Raw genomic sequence first — 17948 nt, forward strand, 5'->3', positions numbered from 1 at the left:
GGCAGGGCCCCTGTGCCCCGTCTCTCCACCATCCTAGGGGTGCCAAGAGTCAATTGCCTCATTGCTGACGCTGTCCAGCTGGCCATGGCCCTCAACCCCCAAGGCCCTTCCACCCACAGACCATCTCGCTGCTGAGAGATCCAAGACCTGCCCCCACTTGGCCACCCTCCTCCTCCCCCGACATCCAGGCCCCAGGGCTGGTGTGTGGCACCCCTGAGACCACATTGACCTCCATACTGTCTACTACCCATAAAGACTCCAAGACGCCCAGGCCAGCTGTCTGGGCAGGACTGATGCCTCATCCCCAAGATTGTTAAACAAGGCCAGACACTCCTGGCCTCAAGAGGATGGGACTGAAAAACAAAAAGGTAAGGCCAGGGACATGGGCCATGCACTTGCATGAATCTGTCCCTCCTTCAAAGTCCTTCCTTCACAGTTTTGTTTGCTCCTTAATCATGACAAAAGCTTCCCTTCCCTGGGTCTCAGTTTTCACAGCTATGAAATGGGGAGTGAGGCGGTCTCTGTGGCTCTCCCAGGTTAGCTGCCCTATACGCTTGGGCCACACGGGAACTGGAATGCAGTATACTTGCAGGTGTTGTCAATGCTGACCACTCTTACCTGGTTGTTTCTGCCCTCTTGTTGCTGTGGTCACACAGTCTGAGAGCCCACTGAGACGGTTCATTACCCCCGTCCAAGATCTCCCAGGAGATTCCCAGGCTGCTGCCTTGGCAGCCCTGATGCCCCCACTGCCCCCATGCTCTCCAAGCCTTGGCCCTGATTTTCTGGGGCCTAGGCCCCTGCCCTGGAACACAGATGCTTGGGTCTCTGGAGAGAAGGGATTTTTGTGTGTTTTGTTGATCGCTGTATCCCCAGCACTCGGAACAGTGCCTGGCACATAGTGGGTGCTTAATAAAAAGCTGTGGCCCAGCAGCAGGGCTCTGCCAGGAAGGGACTAGAATCTCAGTGCGATGAGATGTAAACAGTTCAATGCAAGGGACCCCTTACCTTCCTCTCACTAGCAAGGCTGAGCCCCTGCCATAGATGGTGTCACCCACAGGGATAGCAGAAGGAGCTGAGACCAAAGGCACACAGGTACTTGCAAATAGGGGATACCCTCTTTGTAGTTACACTCAGGTTGAATAAGCCAAATAGCTGGGGGTGCCCAGGCCCTAGTGTGATTTCCACTTTATTAATCTTGATTTTGATGTTTCTGGTTCCTGATGTTCTCTGCCCACAGCTAACCCCCACCCCCCACAGACTCCACCCTCCCCATTAAGCCTCTTTCTGTAATGCCACACACTCTGGACCAGGCACCAAGGTTGACCTGGCACCCAAAGCTGCCAGCTGGTCCCCACCTGCCCCACAGAGCTGGATTTAGGGATCCGGGGAGTGTGCATGGGAGTCCTGAGGAGGAGCCAAGTTTGCTTTGATTGGTAGCTTTGAGAAGCACTTTTGATAGCTGGGTAGAATCGCCTAAGGATGCTTATCACGGCCGGGGGTGGTGGCTCACGCCTGTAATCCCAGCACTTGGTGAGGCTGAGGCAGGAGTTTGAGACCAGCCTGACCAACATGGTGAAACCCCTACTAAAAATACAAAAATTAGCTGGGTGTGGTGGTGCACACCTGTAATCCCAGTTACTCAGGAGGCTGAGGCAGGAAAATCGCTTGAACCTGGGAGGCAGATGTTGCAGTAAGCCGAGATAGCACCACTGCACTCCAGCCTGGGCAACAAAGAGTGAAACTCCACCTCAAAAAGAAAAAAAAAAAAAGGATGCTCATCATGTATATATAATACATATTTGTGTTTCTTCTTTTGTGAATCCCCAGTTCATGTTTCTTAAATTGGGTAATGTTTATAGGTTTCGGTGCTCTTTTTATACTACGGATATTAATCCTTTTTTAAATATATAGCAAACATTTTCTCCTTTTTTTCTTTTCTTTGTATTGCAGGACATTTTGGACCATTATAGAAGTTAGTATAGATTTTTAAAATGCAATCAAACCTATCCCTTTTTAATGATTTCTGACTTTTGTGTCATCTTTTGGAATGCTTCTCTGCTCCAAAGAACACAATTCCTCTTGCTGCCACCAATGGATACTCAGGTTATGAGTTCAAGGGGGCATCCACTGTGGAGCAGAGAAGGGATCCACATCCGAGGAAGCATGGTTAGAGCACAGCAGAGACAGCAAGAGTGTGGGGTCAGACAGACCCTGCTTCCAGTTCCAGCCCCGGCCCCACTAGCTAAGCTGTGTGCTTTCATGCTGGCCACCATAACTCCCAGGCAAGTTTAGATGCTGAAACTAGAAAGAACATGGGGGACCATTTTTAACTGAAAGTCCTTGTGAAACTGCTGGGAAATAGCCCCACTGCAGTCAAATAACTTGCCCAAATGACAGATCCAGGCAGCCAGGCACCCTGCCTCCCAGCCCAGCCCTTCTCCAGCTGGTGTGACTTTTCAGACTCAGGGCCCTTCTAGAGGGCAGAACTGGGCTCAGCTCCTCAGGCCTCCCAGGCTGCTGGAGAGGGAGGAGTGGGTGGAAGAGTTTGTCTCCTTCCATCTCTCTCCCCACCAGAACCAAGTTAAGCACCCCCCACCCCACCCACGGGAGCTGAATTCAAGGACCATTAACTCCCTGTTGTTCCTACCTCCTCCTCTCACCCCAGCCCTTCCCCCCAGCACATGGATCCAAAAATGCCCTAAGTGATGGGCAGTCCTAGTTCCCCTGCAACATCTGCTGGCTAATCCTGGCCTATTGAGGGCAAGGCCGCCTGTCTGGTGGGATAAGGGCACTGGAGTTAGCAGCTTCCAATCTTGCCAGGCCCAGTGGAGTAGCTGAGAGTGCTGAACTTTGGAATCAGGCAGGCTTCGGTGCTCACAGCCCAGCCTCCCATCCACTGGCTGTGTGGCCTTGGGCAGGTAAACTGGCCAAATCCCTGCCTGGAAAAGCTGCCTGCTGATCTCTGCACCCTAGCAGTGTTGGGTGGGTTAAGTGAGAATGAGCCTGAGAAGCTGATGGTGAGCATCCAGCTCTGCTCCCAGCCGAGAGGAGGCATGAATTCCCTCCCCAGGGCTCACCACACCCCTACAGATGGGTTTGTGCGACCTGAGACTTACGGGGGGTGCCCCATCACCCCCAGTTCACTACCACTCATGTAACCCAGTATGTGCATTTTCTGTTCCCTCATCAATCCTCTAGCGCAGGCCAGGGGTAACAGATGGGTTGAGGACATTGGTTCTGATGCAGGACATCTCTGAGGGAAGCCTGCAGATTCCCATCTAGATGTGGGAATAAAAAAGGGATAGTGGGAGGTTAGCAGCCCTGACCCACCATCCCCCTCCTGGCCTCACCCTTGGCCCCAGGCCTCCCTGGCCCTGGGCCCAGCCTGCCCAGCGGGCACATGCCTGCAGGCCTCACCAGGAGGCGCCAGCCTGGCAGTTGGCCTCATGCCCAGAACTGAAGCACAACAGTTCTCGCCAAACTTCCTGCAAGCTTTATTCCCAGAAGGGAAGGCTGTCCCCGAGGGGAGGCGCAGGGGAGGTAGAGGAGGAGCCGGTGTGACTCCTGGCCAGGTCTGCAGATGCCTAGTTGGGCTCTGGCGCTGCCAGGGAGCCAGTGAGAGCCCCTGGACAATGGTCTTGCTCCTGGGCCCTCCCTTGCATGGCCCTAGGGAGGCCATGAGAGGCCCTGTGCCCTCACTGCAAGATGAATCCATCTAGGAACATGAATCACCCCTCCCAGCCTCACTGCAGGAACTTCAGGCACATTAACCACTGGAAAGGCTGAATCACAAACCATTCCAGACATTCCCATTGGCCAGGTGGGAAAATCAAGGCTCAGGGAGGTGGTACAGAGAGGCAGGGCCAGAGCTGAGCTGAAACTTAGGTCTTTTTTTTTTTTTTCTTTTTTCTTCCTTTCTTTTTTTTTTAATGGAGTCTCACTCTATCACCCAGGCTGGAGCACCATCTTGGCTCACTGCAACCTCCGCCTCCTAAGCTCAAGCAATTTTTCTGCCTCAGCCTCCCGAGTAGCTGGGATTACAGCCTCGTGCCACCACGCCCAGCTAATTTTTGTATTTTTAGTAGAGATGGGGTTTCACCATGTTGGCAAGGCTGGTCTCGAACTCCCAGCCTCAAGTGATTTGCCTGCCTCGGCCTCCTAAAGTGCTGGGATTACAGGCGTGAGCCACCACGTCCGGCCAAGTTGAAACCTAGATCTTTTTGCCCCGAGGCTGCCAGCCTTACTCCTGTGCCACTAAACCAGGAAAGCAAGGCTGCTGGGGAGTGGGGGGTCATGGTGGCCCGCATGAGGGTGGATATGGGAGGAAGCTGCCTACCCAGGAGGTCAGGAAGCGGCACTCTGGCTGCTCCTCCTCCCTCACCTGCCGGCAAGGGCATCTTCCCCTCTCCTCATTCTCCCCTGACAGGAGCATGGGGGAGAGAAGGAGGGGCAACCCTCATCAACACCTCTGCAGATGGTGACAGGCCCTGCTGGGTCCTGGAAGAGGGTGGGGGTGGCCTCCTCAGTCAGAGGAAGGAGAGGGGGGTCTCTCTGCAGGACTGGCACTTCTGATCTGGGGGGCATGTCTTCTCACCTCCTAATTAACCATCTTGCTAGGCAAGGACCACAGCCTGCACCAGGCGAGCCAAGGGAAGTGGGGGAGCAAGGCACAGGGATGACAGTTCTGGAGCGACACCCAGGGAGGAGCAGAGAAAACAGCTAGGGCAGAGGTGGGGAGGCAGGAGGGAGCTTGGTGGGTGTGAGAAACAGCCAGGAGGCCAGTGTGGCTGGAGTGGAGTGACCCACAGGGCCCGTGGGACAAGATGAGGTCAGTTTTCTGGGCCAGCTCCTGGAGGGCCCCACGGGCCATTGCAAGGCTCTGAGAGAAGCAGCAAGCTACTTCAGGGTTCTGAGCAGAGGAGAGAAAGGGTCTGGGTTCAATCTGTAAAGGCTCACTCTGGCGACTGGATGGGGTGGAGGGAGAGCCGGAGAGGAAACAGAACTCCATCAGAGGCGAGTCGGGACATGCAGGTGTCTGGGACCTGAGTGCTGACCTGAGGATGCTGAGAAGGGGTCAGAGTCCAGATATAGTTTGAAGGTGGAGCTGACAGGATCTGCTGAGGAACTGGATAAGGGATGTAGAGGGAGAGCGGGAAGAATCAGGAAGGACTCCAAGATGTGGGGCTTGAACAACAGCATCGCCAGTAACTCATTAACAAGTTGAGGCAGATAGCAGGAGGAGGGGTTTGAAGAGGAGTCCAGAGCTCGTTAGCTTTGAGAGGCCAGTAGACCCCCAAGGGGAGCTGCTGAGGGGGTGCGTGGCTCCGATTGGTGGGCACCCCATGCTATTGTGAGAAATGGATGAAATAACGTTCCTAAAACTCCTCAGGGCAGAGCAGAGCCTCAGGCACTGTGCCCTTGTCTTTCCCTCCGCCTGAGGCTTCCAGCAGCCAAGTCTCAAGGTAGGAGCAGAGCAGGTTCCAGATAGGCCGGTCCAAGTCCTCATCTCCCCACTGGGGAAACTGACTCTCAGAACATGGCTGGCTTGGGGCCCAGCATGGTGAGAGGCAGAGCTGGTTTAAACCTACCTCTCCTGACACTCAGGGCTCCTCAGCAGCCGGCCATTCTGAGCCAAGGACCCCGCCTGCCGAGGCTGCCACCAAAACCAGAGCCCATCCAGGGCCCAGGTCCTTGTTCCTGTCTGGGCCTCAATTTCCCTTTCTATGTAATAGGACATTGTTCTCAACCCCACCCAACCAGGGCCTGCCCTGGAATGCAGGGTCTGACAGGCTGAGCTTTCCAGAGATGAAGAACAGACTGCCAGTGGCCCCTCAGGGCCCTGCCTCCCCCCTGAGGAGGTCCATTGCTCCTCTCCCAGAGCCAGGAGTGCCCCACTATGGCCCCTCATATCAGCTGGAGGGACAAAGGGTAGGCGAGACCTCCTACCACAGGAGGCCTAACAAGGGTTAATCTGGTTCGAGGGACAAAGGGTAGGCGAGACCTCCTACCACAGGAGGCCTAACAAGGGTTAATCTGGTTCAGATTAACTGGAAGTGGAGAGTCAGCCAGCCGGCTGGTGGAGGACCAAGGCCAGGGAAGACAAGGACACCCCTGAGCCACAGCAGCCTCATAGCCATACCCCTCCCCACCCCACCGCGTTTATATGCCCAGCTCTGCCATCTTCTCTGAGTCCCCACTGCCTCCCCAGTCAAATTGAGCCACCTCTGGGCCTTGGAAAGCTCTGCCCCTTCCCGCTTGCTGCCTTTGCTCCATTGTTCTGCTCCTGGCCTGTCCTCCCTGACTCTACTCCTGCACCTTCTCCCAACCCTTTAAGGCCTCCTCCTCCCTGCTGTCTTCCCTGACTGCCTAAGCCGGCCAGGGCTTTGTCTCCTCTCAGCAACTCTCATTACGATGGTCCTTTGGGCTGTGAATCCACAAGTTACTAAGCTGCTGAGTCCCTGCTTGGGGCAACTGGCATAGGAAGCCCCCTTATGGGCAGGCACCTCTTCCTCCCCAGTCCTCAGGGTTCCTGGGTAGAAGACAGGTGGGGCATCTGGACAGACACACGCATTCACCTCCATGTAATGCACTGAGTGTCCCCATGGACATGGAGAAGCTTTGTCAGCTGTAAAGTGCTGTGCACAGGAGGGACCTGAGGTGATGGGTGAGCTGAGGTGAGGTTACAAGATAGACTGAAGAAGGTGGCCCATTGTTAGGACTGCAAAAGCAGCTGGGATTTAGGAATTACAGACAAGGACACCTTCAAAAGCTAAGGCTTAGAAGTGGGACCGGACTTGAAAGGTGAGGTGGCCTGTCTCATCCTGCAGGAAGGGTAGGATCCAGGACTGGGGGAGAGGCCGAGAGGCACTGAGAGAGATGTGGGATGGGGACAGAAGTAGGGAGAAAATGGGACCAAGGCGACTGCCTTGCAGAGTGGGTGGAAGGGTGACAGAGGGAGGCAGGCACTTGATGGAAGCTGTGAGGGGCTAGATGCTAGAGGGTGGCAGTGAAGGGAGGTGCCGCAGCAGAGGAGGCCACTCAGGGCCAGGTGCAGTAACTCATGCCTATAATCCCAGCACTCTGGGAGGCTGAGGCAGGCAGATCACCTGAGGTCAGGAGTTCGAGACCATGAGGAAACCCCGTCTCTACTAAAAATACAAAAATTAGCTGGACGTGGTGGCACATGCCTGTAATCCCAGCTACTGGGGAGGCTGAGGCAGGAGAATTGCTTGAACCTGGGAGGTAGAGGCTGCAGTGAGCCAAGATGGCACCACTGCACTCCAGCCTGGGCAACAGAGCGAGACTCTGTCTCAAAAAAAAAAAAAAGCCACTCAGCCCTGGCTCTCCCCACAGAACACTGAAGACCCAGAGGAGCCCCTGGTCACCTCCCAGAGCACAGAACCTGAGATCGGTCACCTGTCTCCCTCTAACAAGGAGACCATCGTGGTCACCCTCCATGGGGCTACCAACCTGCCTGCCTGCAAGGATGGCTCTGAGCCGTGGCCCTATGTGGTGATGGAAGTAGCTGCTTGAGAGTCGGGGCAGGGGATGGTTTAGGCTGTGAGCAGAAACCAGGGGACAGCTATTTGGAATACGAGTACCCGAAGGCCCAGGACTGGGACTGTCATACCCAGAGGGGAAGAGCTGCTGTGGGCACTGCCTGGCATCTCCGCTGCTGCATGGGAAGCTGCTCACCAAGGCTGAGGAAGGCAGGGTGCCAACGGATCCAGAGAGTCACCCCTCCCCACCCCACACCAGCAGGGCAGGGATTGGTCACAGCTCAGCTCCAGTGGGGCAGGGCCCTTGTATGCAGAAGCCTGGGCTGGGCTCATGGGCATGATGGTCAGATTGGGGAAGGGGAAGATTTGGGGCCTGCCTCTCCTGACTTCTGGGTGTCCCACCCCACCATACCCAGCCCTGGGGTAGGGTCCTCATAACCACCCTCCCCTCCCCTCCATCTCCAGTCACTTCCATTATGAGGACTCCCCTAGTTCTGGGCCTTTAATGCACCCCACACACCCCCTCCAGCCAGCTGCTGTCAGGGTACACACTTCCCCAGCCTGGCGCCAAGGCCTGCCACGCCACGTCTATGCCCACCTCACGGGTCTCGCTTCTTCCAGAAAGGCGCCAAGGGGCAACACAATCTCCATCCAGCCAACCTTCGCTGGGGACACTGGACATTTGCTCAATCTTTATTATAAAGCAGCCTCCAAGGAGCATGTCACCCCTAGACCTTCTATAGACAGACGGTGGGAGCCTTGGTGGCCTCCCACCAAGCCACCCTATACTTCCCCTCCCCCACCAATGCTGGCACCATTCAGTTCCTGCCAAGAGTCTGTTGCCCACATTTCCTTTTGGGGAGTGCCTGCCCCAGCCCTCTCACCAATGCCTGCTGAAATCCGGCCTTTAAAGCCTCCTCCTCCAGGCAGCCACCAGAGTTGAGCTCTCCCTCCTCCGGAGCGCCACAGCAGTGGTGACCCTGGTCTGAAGGACTTTATAGCAACATGGTGTATGCAGTCCTCCGGGGCTCCCTGAAGACGGATCTCCTCCTCCATTTCTCCCAACAATGCACCCAACATAGGCCTGAGCCCAAACTTAGGAGCCAAGGCACGACTGAGGCCAACACCTGGTTACTATGACAAGTCCCTGCCCCCCCAGCCTCCCCCACTGTGAAAGGGGGATAGAAGCTGTGCTGAGAGCAACAGGTGAAATACTTGCCTCAAAAGCCCCATTTGTGCCAGCCCAGCTCCTCGGCCCTCCCTCCCCCAACTCCATTTCCGTGGTGAGGGAAGGACAGGTGGTGGGAGCAGGCTTGGCAGGGAGGCTGGTTTCTAGCAGGGAGCTCGCCTTTTCCGCTCAGCTATTTCCATAAACCAATTATTGCCGATCATCTCGGGAGATTGAGGCCCTGACTGTCACCAATCCGACCTGGGCGGCGGGGCGGGGAGCTGGGTGGCTGTGTGGCTCCTAGGCAGGCACCGCGACCCTCGCCATCACCCGGTTGCCATGGGAACGCGCGGCAGGAGCCTAGGCGACACGAGCCTGGGTGGGGGTGCGGAGAGCCGGGCACACCCCGAGTCCTCCTGCGCCCTCCCTGTGGCTGCGGCACGTGGGGCGGGAGAGAGGGTGGGGACAGAGAACGCGAGGAAGGGGGAGGGGAAAGCACGTCGCTGCACCCCTCTCCAGCTGGGAGCAGCGCCTGGGCCAGGCTGCAGCCTGCGTCCCAGGGCTCCAGACAGGCAGAGCTGCCACCAGCTCGAGGTGGTGCTAATGAGATGCAAATGAAGGGAGAAGGAAGGGCTTCTGAGAATGAAGGCCCAGCTGTCAGGACCTGAAGGGGCCTTTCAGTCCTCGCTCCCAGCCCCAGGCAGGAACCCCAGAGGGAGGATCCAGACCCTCAGAGGCCATAGAACCTGGAAAGAATTTTATATCCCTGCACATCTGATTACAAATAAACACGTAACAAAGCACACAATAGTCATAAGAAAGTTCACGAAAGTTTTCATTTTGTTCATGATGAATATTTCAATGCTTTTTTAAAAATATGTATTTATTTGTAAAGACTTCAATGTAAGACCTGCAACTGTAACACCCCTAGAAGAAAACATAGGGGAAAGGCTCCTTTACATTGGTCTTGGCAATTAATCTTCAGATATGACACTGGAAGTACAGGTAACAGAATAAAAAATAAGTGAGACTGCATCAAACTGAAAAGCTTCTGCACAGCAAAGGGAGTAATCCACAAAACAAAAAGGCAGTCTATGGTATGGGAGAAAATATTTGCAAAACATGTATCTGATAAGGAGTTAATATCCAAAACATATGAGTAACTCATACAACTCAATAGCAAAAAGACAAGTAACCCAATTTAAAAAATGAGAAAAAGACCCAAATAGACATTTTTCCAACAAAGAAATACAAATGGCCAACCGGCACATGAAAAGGTGCACATCACTAATCATCAGGGAAATGCAAATCAAAGCCACAAGGAGATAGCACCTCACACCTGTTAGGATGGCTGTTCTCAAAAACACAAGAGATAAGTGTTGGTGGGGGTGTGGAGAAAAGAGAACCCTTGTACACTGTTGGTGGGAATGTGCAGTAAAATGGTGCAGCCATTATGGAACACAGCATGGAGGTTCCTCAAAAAATTGAAAATAAAACTACCATACGATCCAGCAATCTCACTACTGGGTATATATCCAAAGGAAACAAAATCAGTATCTTGAAAAAATATCTGGCCAGGCGCGGTGGCTCAGGCCTGTAATCCCAGCACTTTGGGGGGCCGAGGTGGGCGGATCACAAGGTCAGGAGTTCAAGACCACCCTGGCCAATATGGTGAAACCCCATCTCTACTAAAAATACAAAAATTAGCCAGGTGTGGTGCAGCTGCTAGGGAGGCTGAGGCAGGAGAATTGCTTGAACCTGGGAGGCGGAGGTTGCAGTGAGCCGAGATTGCACCACTACACTCCAGCCTGGGCAACAGAGCGAGACTCCATCTCGAAAAAAAAAAAAAAAGTAAAAGAAAAAAGAAAAGAGAAGATATCTGGGCCTGGTGCAGTGGCTCATGCCTGTAATCCCAGAACTTTGGAAGGCTGAGGCAGGTGGATCATCTGAGGTCAGGAGTACCCCTATATTCATTGCAGAATTATTCACAATAGCCAAGATACAGGATCAACCTAAGTGTTTGTTGATGAATGAATGGATAAAGAAAATGTCATATATATATATATATATATATATATATATACACACACATGTGATATACATATATTTATATATACTTATGTCATATATACACACACAATTATATATTGTATACATATATATCCACATATAGACAACACATACACAATGGAATATTATTCAGCCATAAAGGGAGGACATCCTGCCATTTGTGACAATGCAGATGAGCCTGGAGGACATTATGCTAGATGAAATAAGCTAGACACAGAAAGACAAATACTGCATAATCTCACTTAACGGAATCTAAGATGAACTCATAGATGCAGAGAGTAGAATGGTGGCTGTCAGGGGCTGGGGATGAGGGAAATTAGGAAATGTTGGCCAAAGGATACAAACTCTCAGTTTTGTGATAAGTAATTCTGGGGATCTAATATGCAGCAGGTGACTCTAGTTAATGATACTATATTGTGGCTGGGCACAGTGGCTCATGCCTGTAATCCCAGCATTTCGGGAGGCCAAGACAAGTGGATCACCTGAGGTCAGGAGTTTGATACCAGCCTGGCCAACATGATGAAACCCCATCTCTACTAAAAATACAAAAATTAGCTTGGTGTGGTGGTGGGCACCTGTAATCCCAGCTATTTCGGAGGATGAGGCAGGAGAATCACTTGAACCTGGGAGGCGGAGGTTGCGGTGAGCTGAGATTGTGCCAGTGCACTCCAGCCTGGGTGACAGAGTGAGACTCTGTCTGAAAAAAAAAATGATACTATATTATGTATTTGAAATGTGCTAAGAGTAGATTTTAAGTGTTTTCACCACATACACAAAAGGTAACTGTGAGGTGATAGATGTGTTAATTAACTTGATCATGATGATCACGCAGAAAGTATATGTGTATCAAATCATCACTTTGTACATTTTAAATACATATACATTCTATTTTTATTTGTCTATTATACCTCAATAAAACCGGGAAAATATGCATATATGTATTTTTTTTTTTTTTACATTCTTTCCAAGCATTTTTTCTCATTTTTTTACTGCCCCTGTTTTTTGGTGCCCTGAGCTTGGTTTCCTGCCCTCTGCCATCCCATCTTCTCTCACCTGAGGTTGGGGATGGGGATCCTGGGAATCCCTGTCTCAGCCTGGATTCTGTCCTTCTCTCTGGGTTTGCTGCATTCCCAGCAGGCAGGACCACAGTTGCAGGGGTCGGGGCAGGGGGAGTAGTGAAGCACAGACCTAAGAGCGCCCCAGAACTGTTCACTCATTCATCCCCTTAGTGGGGAGCTGAAGAGGGTTCAGGACCAAAGAGGGTGCTTCTCTTGTTTGGGGCATGGCCCCTTCACCCTTTAAGGAGGCACCAGGCTTGAGCCCATCTAGTAATAGGCACATCCTCCAGCCAAAACTATTCCAGACCAGCAGGCACTTGGCTCATCTTGTGGGTCAGCCTGTCTTCATCTAAGCCACTGGTTGGCTTCCAATCTGACCACACTTCTCCACCAATATAGTTTCTCTGTAGTCACCAGTGACCACCATCCTTGACCCTGCATCCAACGGGCATCTCATCTTTTGTGATCTCTCAGGTAAAGGAAATAATGTATACAGTGGTCCATTTCCAAGATAAAGTGCCTTAAATCAGCTCAGATCAGCAAAGTACAGAAGAAACCGGATATACTAGGCCCCCGCTTGGATAGCCAACGCCTGCTTGTCGGCAGCCCCCCACCCTCCCCGCTTAGTTGCTCTCACCAGAACAAGAAGTTTAGTCTAAAATGAAAGTTTATTAGTCTGCAAAATAGCTCGTTTTGTCTGTTTTTTTCAGCCTGCCCAGTTACTTAGGTCATAAGTCAAATACTTGAGGCCAGGCGCGGTGGCTCATGCCTGTAATCCCAGCACTTTGGAAGGCCGAGGCAGGTGGATCATGAGGTCAGGAGATCGAGATCATCCTGGCTAACACAGTGAAGCCCCGTCTCTACTAAAAATACAAAAAAAATTAGCCGGGCATGGTGGTGGGCGCCTGTAGTCCCAGCTACCTGGGAGGCTGAGGCAGGAGAATGGCGTGAACCCAGGAGGCGGAGCTTGCAGTGAGCTAAGATCACGCCACTGCACTCCAGCCTGGGCAACAGAGCGAGACTTCATCTAAAAAAAAATAAAAATAAAAATAAATAAAAACAACTTGAATAGCCCCCGAGCTAACTAGGATTGCAGTGCATTGTGGGCTGCAAAAAAATGCAGTAAGATAATCCCCCCAAAAAAACAAACTTAAAGCTAACAATCAATAGGTGACATCTAGGAAAACTGTGACCCTGCAGCATTCAGCCTATGAGGAACTGGGGGACAGACCCGTGCACTAGGGGATAAATTGCTTATTGAAACTGTGCTGGCTGTGCCTGCCTATCAGACACCCAATCTTGCAAGACTGGCATTAAAAGTCTCACTTTCGCTGTTGCCTGGGTCTCTGAGTCCATTCTTTGGGTTTGGACGAGTGAGTTTGTTTCTTACACAGGGGCAGCAGCCCCTCATGACCACTCAGTCTCTTTGAAGCCCTTTCTCCCCTTCCAAGTTACCCCATTCTCCCACCTTCCCCTATGGCCACATCTCTTGATTTCTTCTACCTGACCTTAAATGTTAGCCTGTCTCAGGTTTCCGCCCTATGTGGCTCTTCTTTCTCTAGCCTGTACTCTTTCTCCATGTGATCCCACCCCATCCTGGTGTCAGGAATCACATTCTTCCCTCATCCAATCCATCACCAAGTCATGTCCGTGTCTCCCCATCTCTCGGATTGAGCTGCTCCTCTCCACCAGCTCCACCACCAACTTAGGCCACCGCACTATTTCTCCAACTGCTCTTGGTTCCGCTGCTCTTGCTCCCTGAAGATCCCTGCAAAGGCAGGTTACCATTTGGTACTGTGGTGCCATAGTACCGAAGGAACTCAGTGGCTTCCCATTGTTCCAAAGTAAAGAGGATACCAGGCCCAGCATGGTTGAGTCTTTGCCGGCCCCTCCAGCTCCCCAGCAACAGGACCTCCACCTCCCTCTCTTTGCTCCAGCCACACTGGACATCTCTCAATTCTCTGAGCAAACCCTGTTCCCTCCCACCCTCCCTTCCCAAAAACATTCTCCCTTCCCCTTTTCCCATCTCAGCTGTTCTCACTGATCTCCCAGATGAGGCCAAATCCTCCCTCATTACATGTTTTCATGTGACTCTGTACCAGGATATGTGCTTATGCACTTTATGTGATTATGCACGTACTCTTTGCCAGTGCCCGCCATCCTGCCCCCTGCCTCCACTGTGCCCCACTAGTTCCATGGACAACCACCAGGTCTGCTTTGCTCACCATTATATTCCTATCATGAAACACAGTATCTGGAACATAGGAAGCCGTCACTAAATAATCGTCGAATGAATCTGGCCCTGTTTCTAGCTTGCTGTATGACTGTGGGAAAGTTACTTTGTCTTTCAATGCCTGAAAACCTCACCTGGGAACCTGTCTCAAAGGGCTATAGAGATGATGGTGCTAGACAGTATGAGATGCTGCAGGTCTAAAGCTCTACAGGGAGAAGGGGGAGTCCTGAACAGACTCACAGTGGGCACTGAGACCTATCAGAAGAAAGCCACAGGACAGTGGAAAGAAGCCAGGCTGGGTACAGGAAGACCTAGCATCTGGCCCACTGCCCCTGACTCCCTGTGTGAGCTCAGGCCAGTCCTTGCCTTATCTGAGCCTCAGTCTTCCCATGGCCAGGATGTAAGCTTTGGCCTGCATGCTGCTGCAGGCCTGCCTGGCTGGCTTGTGTTCTGGCCTGGAAAACGCTCTCTGTTCTTTGGAGGCAACAAGAATCCCAGCTCTGCCACCCGAGACAGATCCCATGCCCAGGTCTACCGGGCCAGTCCCCAGGCCCAGGGTGTTCCATGACTGGTCTAGGCCTGGCTCAGTGCCCTGGGGCTTGAACAGTACACAGCACCTGTCACCCAGCCTGGCACAGAGAGACTTGCCAGTCAGAGCACAGCAGGGACCAGGAAGGCAGTGGCACTGACAGGCACGGGGTGCCCCAGTGGGCAGGATGAGATGTGGAAAAGGGGCTAGCCAGGAGATGGTCTGTGGGGTTCTGACCCTTGGCCAAAGGTTGCATGGCAGGGCTGCCAGCGTTGGCAGCTGCTTCTTCGGCTGCCTGCTGCCCAGAGCTAATGAGTGGGGACAGAGCCAGGACTCAAAGGGGAAGGCGCTGCTTCCTCTGTGCATGTGGGGCAGGCTTGGGATGGCACAGGGGAGGTGGCACGGGGGGGAGGCTCAGATCAGGGCCAGCTAGAGTCATACTCAGAGGATCCTTGGTTTTCTTAGAAAAGCCTGAGAGCCCTGACCCCGGCCCTACACTGAGCTTGACCTTGATCATAGACTGAGCCCAGCCCAGACCCTGGTCACAGACTGAGGCTGGCCTTGGTCACAGGATGAGCTTTGACTCTGGTGACTAACTGAAGAAGGTGTTAAAAGTAGGACAATTGTTTGAAATACTGGCAAGAGGGGGGTTAAAGAAGGTTACAGTTATCAAATACCCACCATACCCTTGAGAAGTAAGCTAGGAGTGTATTGTGTGTTTCATACAGTTTAATCACCACCCAGTCCTATAATTGAGGTATAATATTATCATTAAACCTCATTTTATAGATGAGGTTCCTGAGGCTCAAAGGATTTCCATTACTTGCCCAAGGTCGCAGAACTAGTTAGTACCCAAGGGAGGATGCAGGATCCAGGATTTCAAAATCTAAAATCTCCCTCCACCTCATTCTCTGCCTTGATCTTTCATGCAGTGGTTGCCCCTCTTGGAAGGGGGGCTGTTGGGACAGGACGCTAACCCAGACTTCCAGAGAAGATGCAGTGACTAGTGTGGAGACCCATCCTGGGATCTGGAGTTCTCCTTCCTCCCTGTCTGGCTGGGGCCTTCGGTCAAGAACCCCTGAAGGCAGGGATCTGGGCAGAGTGGGTGGAGGCTCAGAATGACTCACAGGTGACCCATGGGCTTGTCTCAGCAGCCAGAGGGTTGGGCTCAGCAAAAATAACAATAACACAGTGACAGTGATCATGGGACAGTCCCAGGAATAAGGCAGCCCCCACTTGCTGATGATGTTCCACTCGAAGCTCACTGCGAGCTCGGCTATTTACACCCTCTGGTTCTAACGGTGCAGTCCTGGAAGCAGGCTGCATTATTCCCATGTGATAGCGGAGGAGGCCAAGGCCCAGGGGAGAATGTAGATGTGTCTGAGGTCACATGGCTGGCCAGTGGGAGTGGAGCAGATGAAGATGACTATTCCCATCTGGCCGCTGGCTCCTACAGAGGCCAAAGCTCCTTCTCTTCCAGTAGGATCCCCGTGGGAAAAAAGACAAGGGTGGGGAGCAGGCCCGGGGTAAGGCCTAGGAACCAGGGTCTTCATCTTCCCTGCAGGGCCCCCACACCATGGTTTGATTTTCCACCCACACCTGCCCCCCATGACATCAGTTCCCGGAGGCTCAGAATCTCGGAATTTTTGTTCAGTGAGAACTTCCCTTTGTCCCAGGGTTATAAACACAGCTGGTGTCAGTGGTTGAAGGATGGTTGGCCTGAGACCCACCCCCAGCCAGACTGAAGCCATAAGGATTCTTTCCAGATGTTCTCCCATCTCTGCCACCTGGGGCCCCTAAGGTGTTCTCATGCCTGAAACCCCCATTCAGACTCAAGAAGCATGAGTTCTCCCCCACAGGCTTCTTCTGGAATCCTGCAGAACAGCCTCAGAGGGCATTCATGGGGGAGATTTGGGGCCATGAGGCAGGCCAGAGGGGGCCTTCCTGGGGTTCTCATTGCATCCTGCACAGGCTGTCTCCTCTGCTTGCTCCTGAGCTTGGGCAGAGCGGCTGACAGCCTCCTCCCCGCTCCCTGGTCATCATGAGCAGCCAAGAGGCTTGGTGATCCCTCCAAGGTTTATGCAGCTTCCCTCTGCCCTAGCTTGGCCCCCTTGGGTCCCAGGGTCATATGCCACAGAGTCTAGCTTGTAGTGGAGTGAGGGAGGCCATTGAGCAGGGGCTGGGGCTCTGGGCACCGATTTGGCTCCTCCTACCCCTGTGTGCTCCCTGATTCTGTCATCCCTCCATGCACACACTTAAGTTTCCAGCAGAAGGAGCTGCCCTGGAATCCCGTTGATCTCCTCATTCCCCCGTCCTTCTCTGAGGCTCCACCTATCCATCCAGAAACCTGTGAGATACTGAACACCATTGTCAGGGAGGAGCTGAGCTCAGAGATGCTTAAGGGATGTGCCACACAGTCAGCAGCAGTGGAGCCGGGAGCCAGAATTCAAAGTCAATGTCTTCAGGGCCAAGCCACTTATGCAAATCCTATAGTTCCTGGCATGTGATGCAATAGAGAGCAGAAGCGACTGTGGCAAACCAGAGAGCACCTGGCTTATTCAGAGGAGCAGCCCGTGTCCCCTCCACTGATCTCTACATGGAAGAATGAGGACATGGGCTGTCAACCCTCCTCATTTTTATTTATGTTTAATTTTAGGCTTTTTTTTAATGTGTAGAGATGGGGTCTCACTATGTTGCCCAGGCCAGTTCAAACTCCCAGCCTCAAGTGATCCTCCCACCTTGGCCTCACAAAGTGCTGAGATTACAGGTGTGAGCCACCCCGGCCAGCCTCTCTCAATTTTATTTATTTTATTTTTTTATTTTTTGAGATGGAGTCTCACTCTGTCGCCTGGGCTGGAGTGCAGTGGTATGATCTCAGCTTACTGCAACCTCTGCCTCCCAGGTTCAAGAGACTCTCCTGCCTCAACCTCCTGAGTAGCTGGGATCACAGGCGCGCGCCACCATGCACAGCTAATTTTTGTATTTTTAGTAGAGATGGGGTTTCACCATGTTTGCCAGGCTAGTCTCGAACTCCTGACCTTGTGATCTGCCCACCTCAGCCTCCCAAAATGCTGGGATTATAGGCGCGAGCCACCGCGCCCGGACGCCTCTCTCAATTTTTAAAGAGAAACCGGAAATCCAAATGTTTGTATAACATCAGTCAAGTTTTACTTTCAGGCCAAACACCTCTGGTCAGTGAGGATCTCTGGGCCCCTCATTGTTCCTCTCCTGAACCCTCAACCCCACTCAGATGGCACCGGTGCCTCCAGCTTGGCTGACTGGTTCGCCTCTGCCAGGGGAGAGACTTCCCAATGGCTGCACATCCTCCACACATGTATAAGTAGGCAACCTCCTTTCTTGAAGCCCCCTCTTTCCTCGCCTGCAGGACAAC

The 17948-nt window shown here is 52.8% G+C and overlaps 1 protein-coding gene across 1 annotated transcript in view; it reads left to right on the forward strand.

Moving 5' to 3' along the window:
* Window positions 1–347: 347 nt before the first annotated feature.
* The window catches only part of CCDC33 (coiled-coil domain containing 33), a 100601-nt gene continuing 83000 nt past the window's right edge, over window positions 348–17948 (forward strand). The window contains 2 exon segments of the mRNA XM_030814745.1: window positions 348–368; window positions 7354–7521. Of these exon segments, the coding sequence (XP_030670605.1) occupies window positions 348–368; window positions 7354–7521 (189 nt within the window).

Source organism: Nomascus leucogenys, chromosome 6 (assembly GCF_006542625.1).
Source record: "Nomascus leucogenys isolate Asia chromosome 6, Asia_NLE_v1, whole genome shotgun sequence".
NCBI classification, from domain to species: domain Eukaryota; kingdom Metazoa; phylum Chordata; class Mammalia; order Primates; family Hylobatidae; genus Nomascus; species Nomascus leucogenys.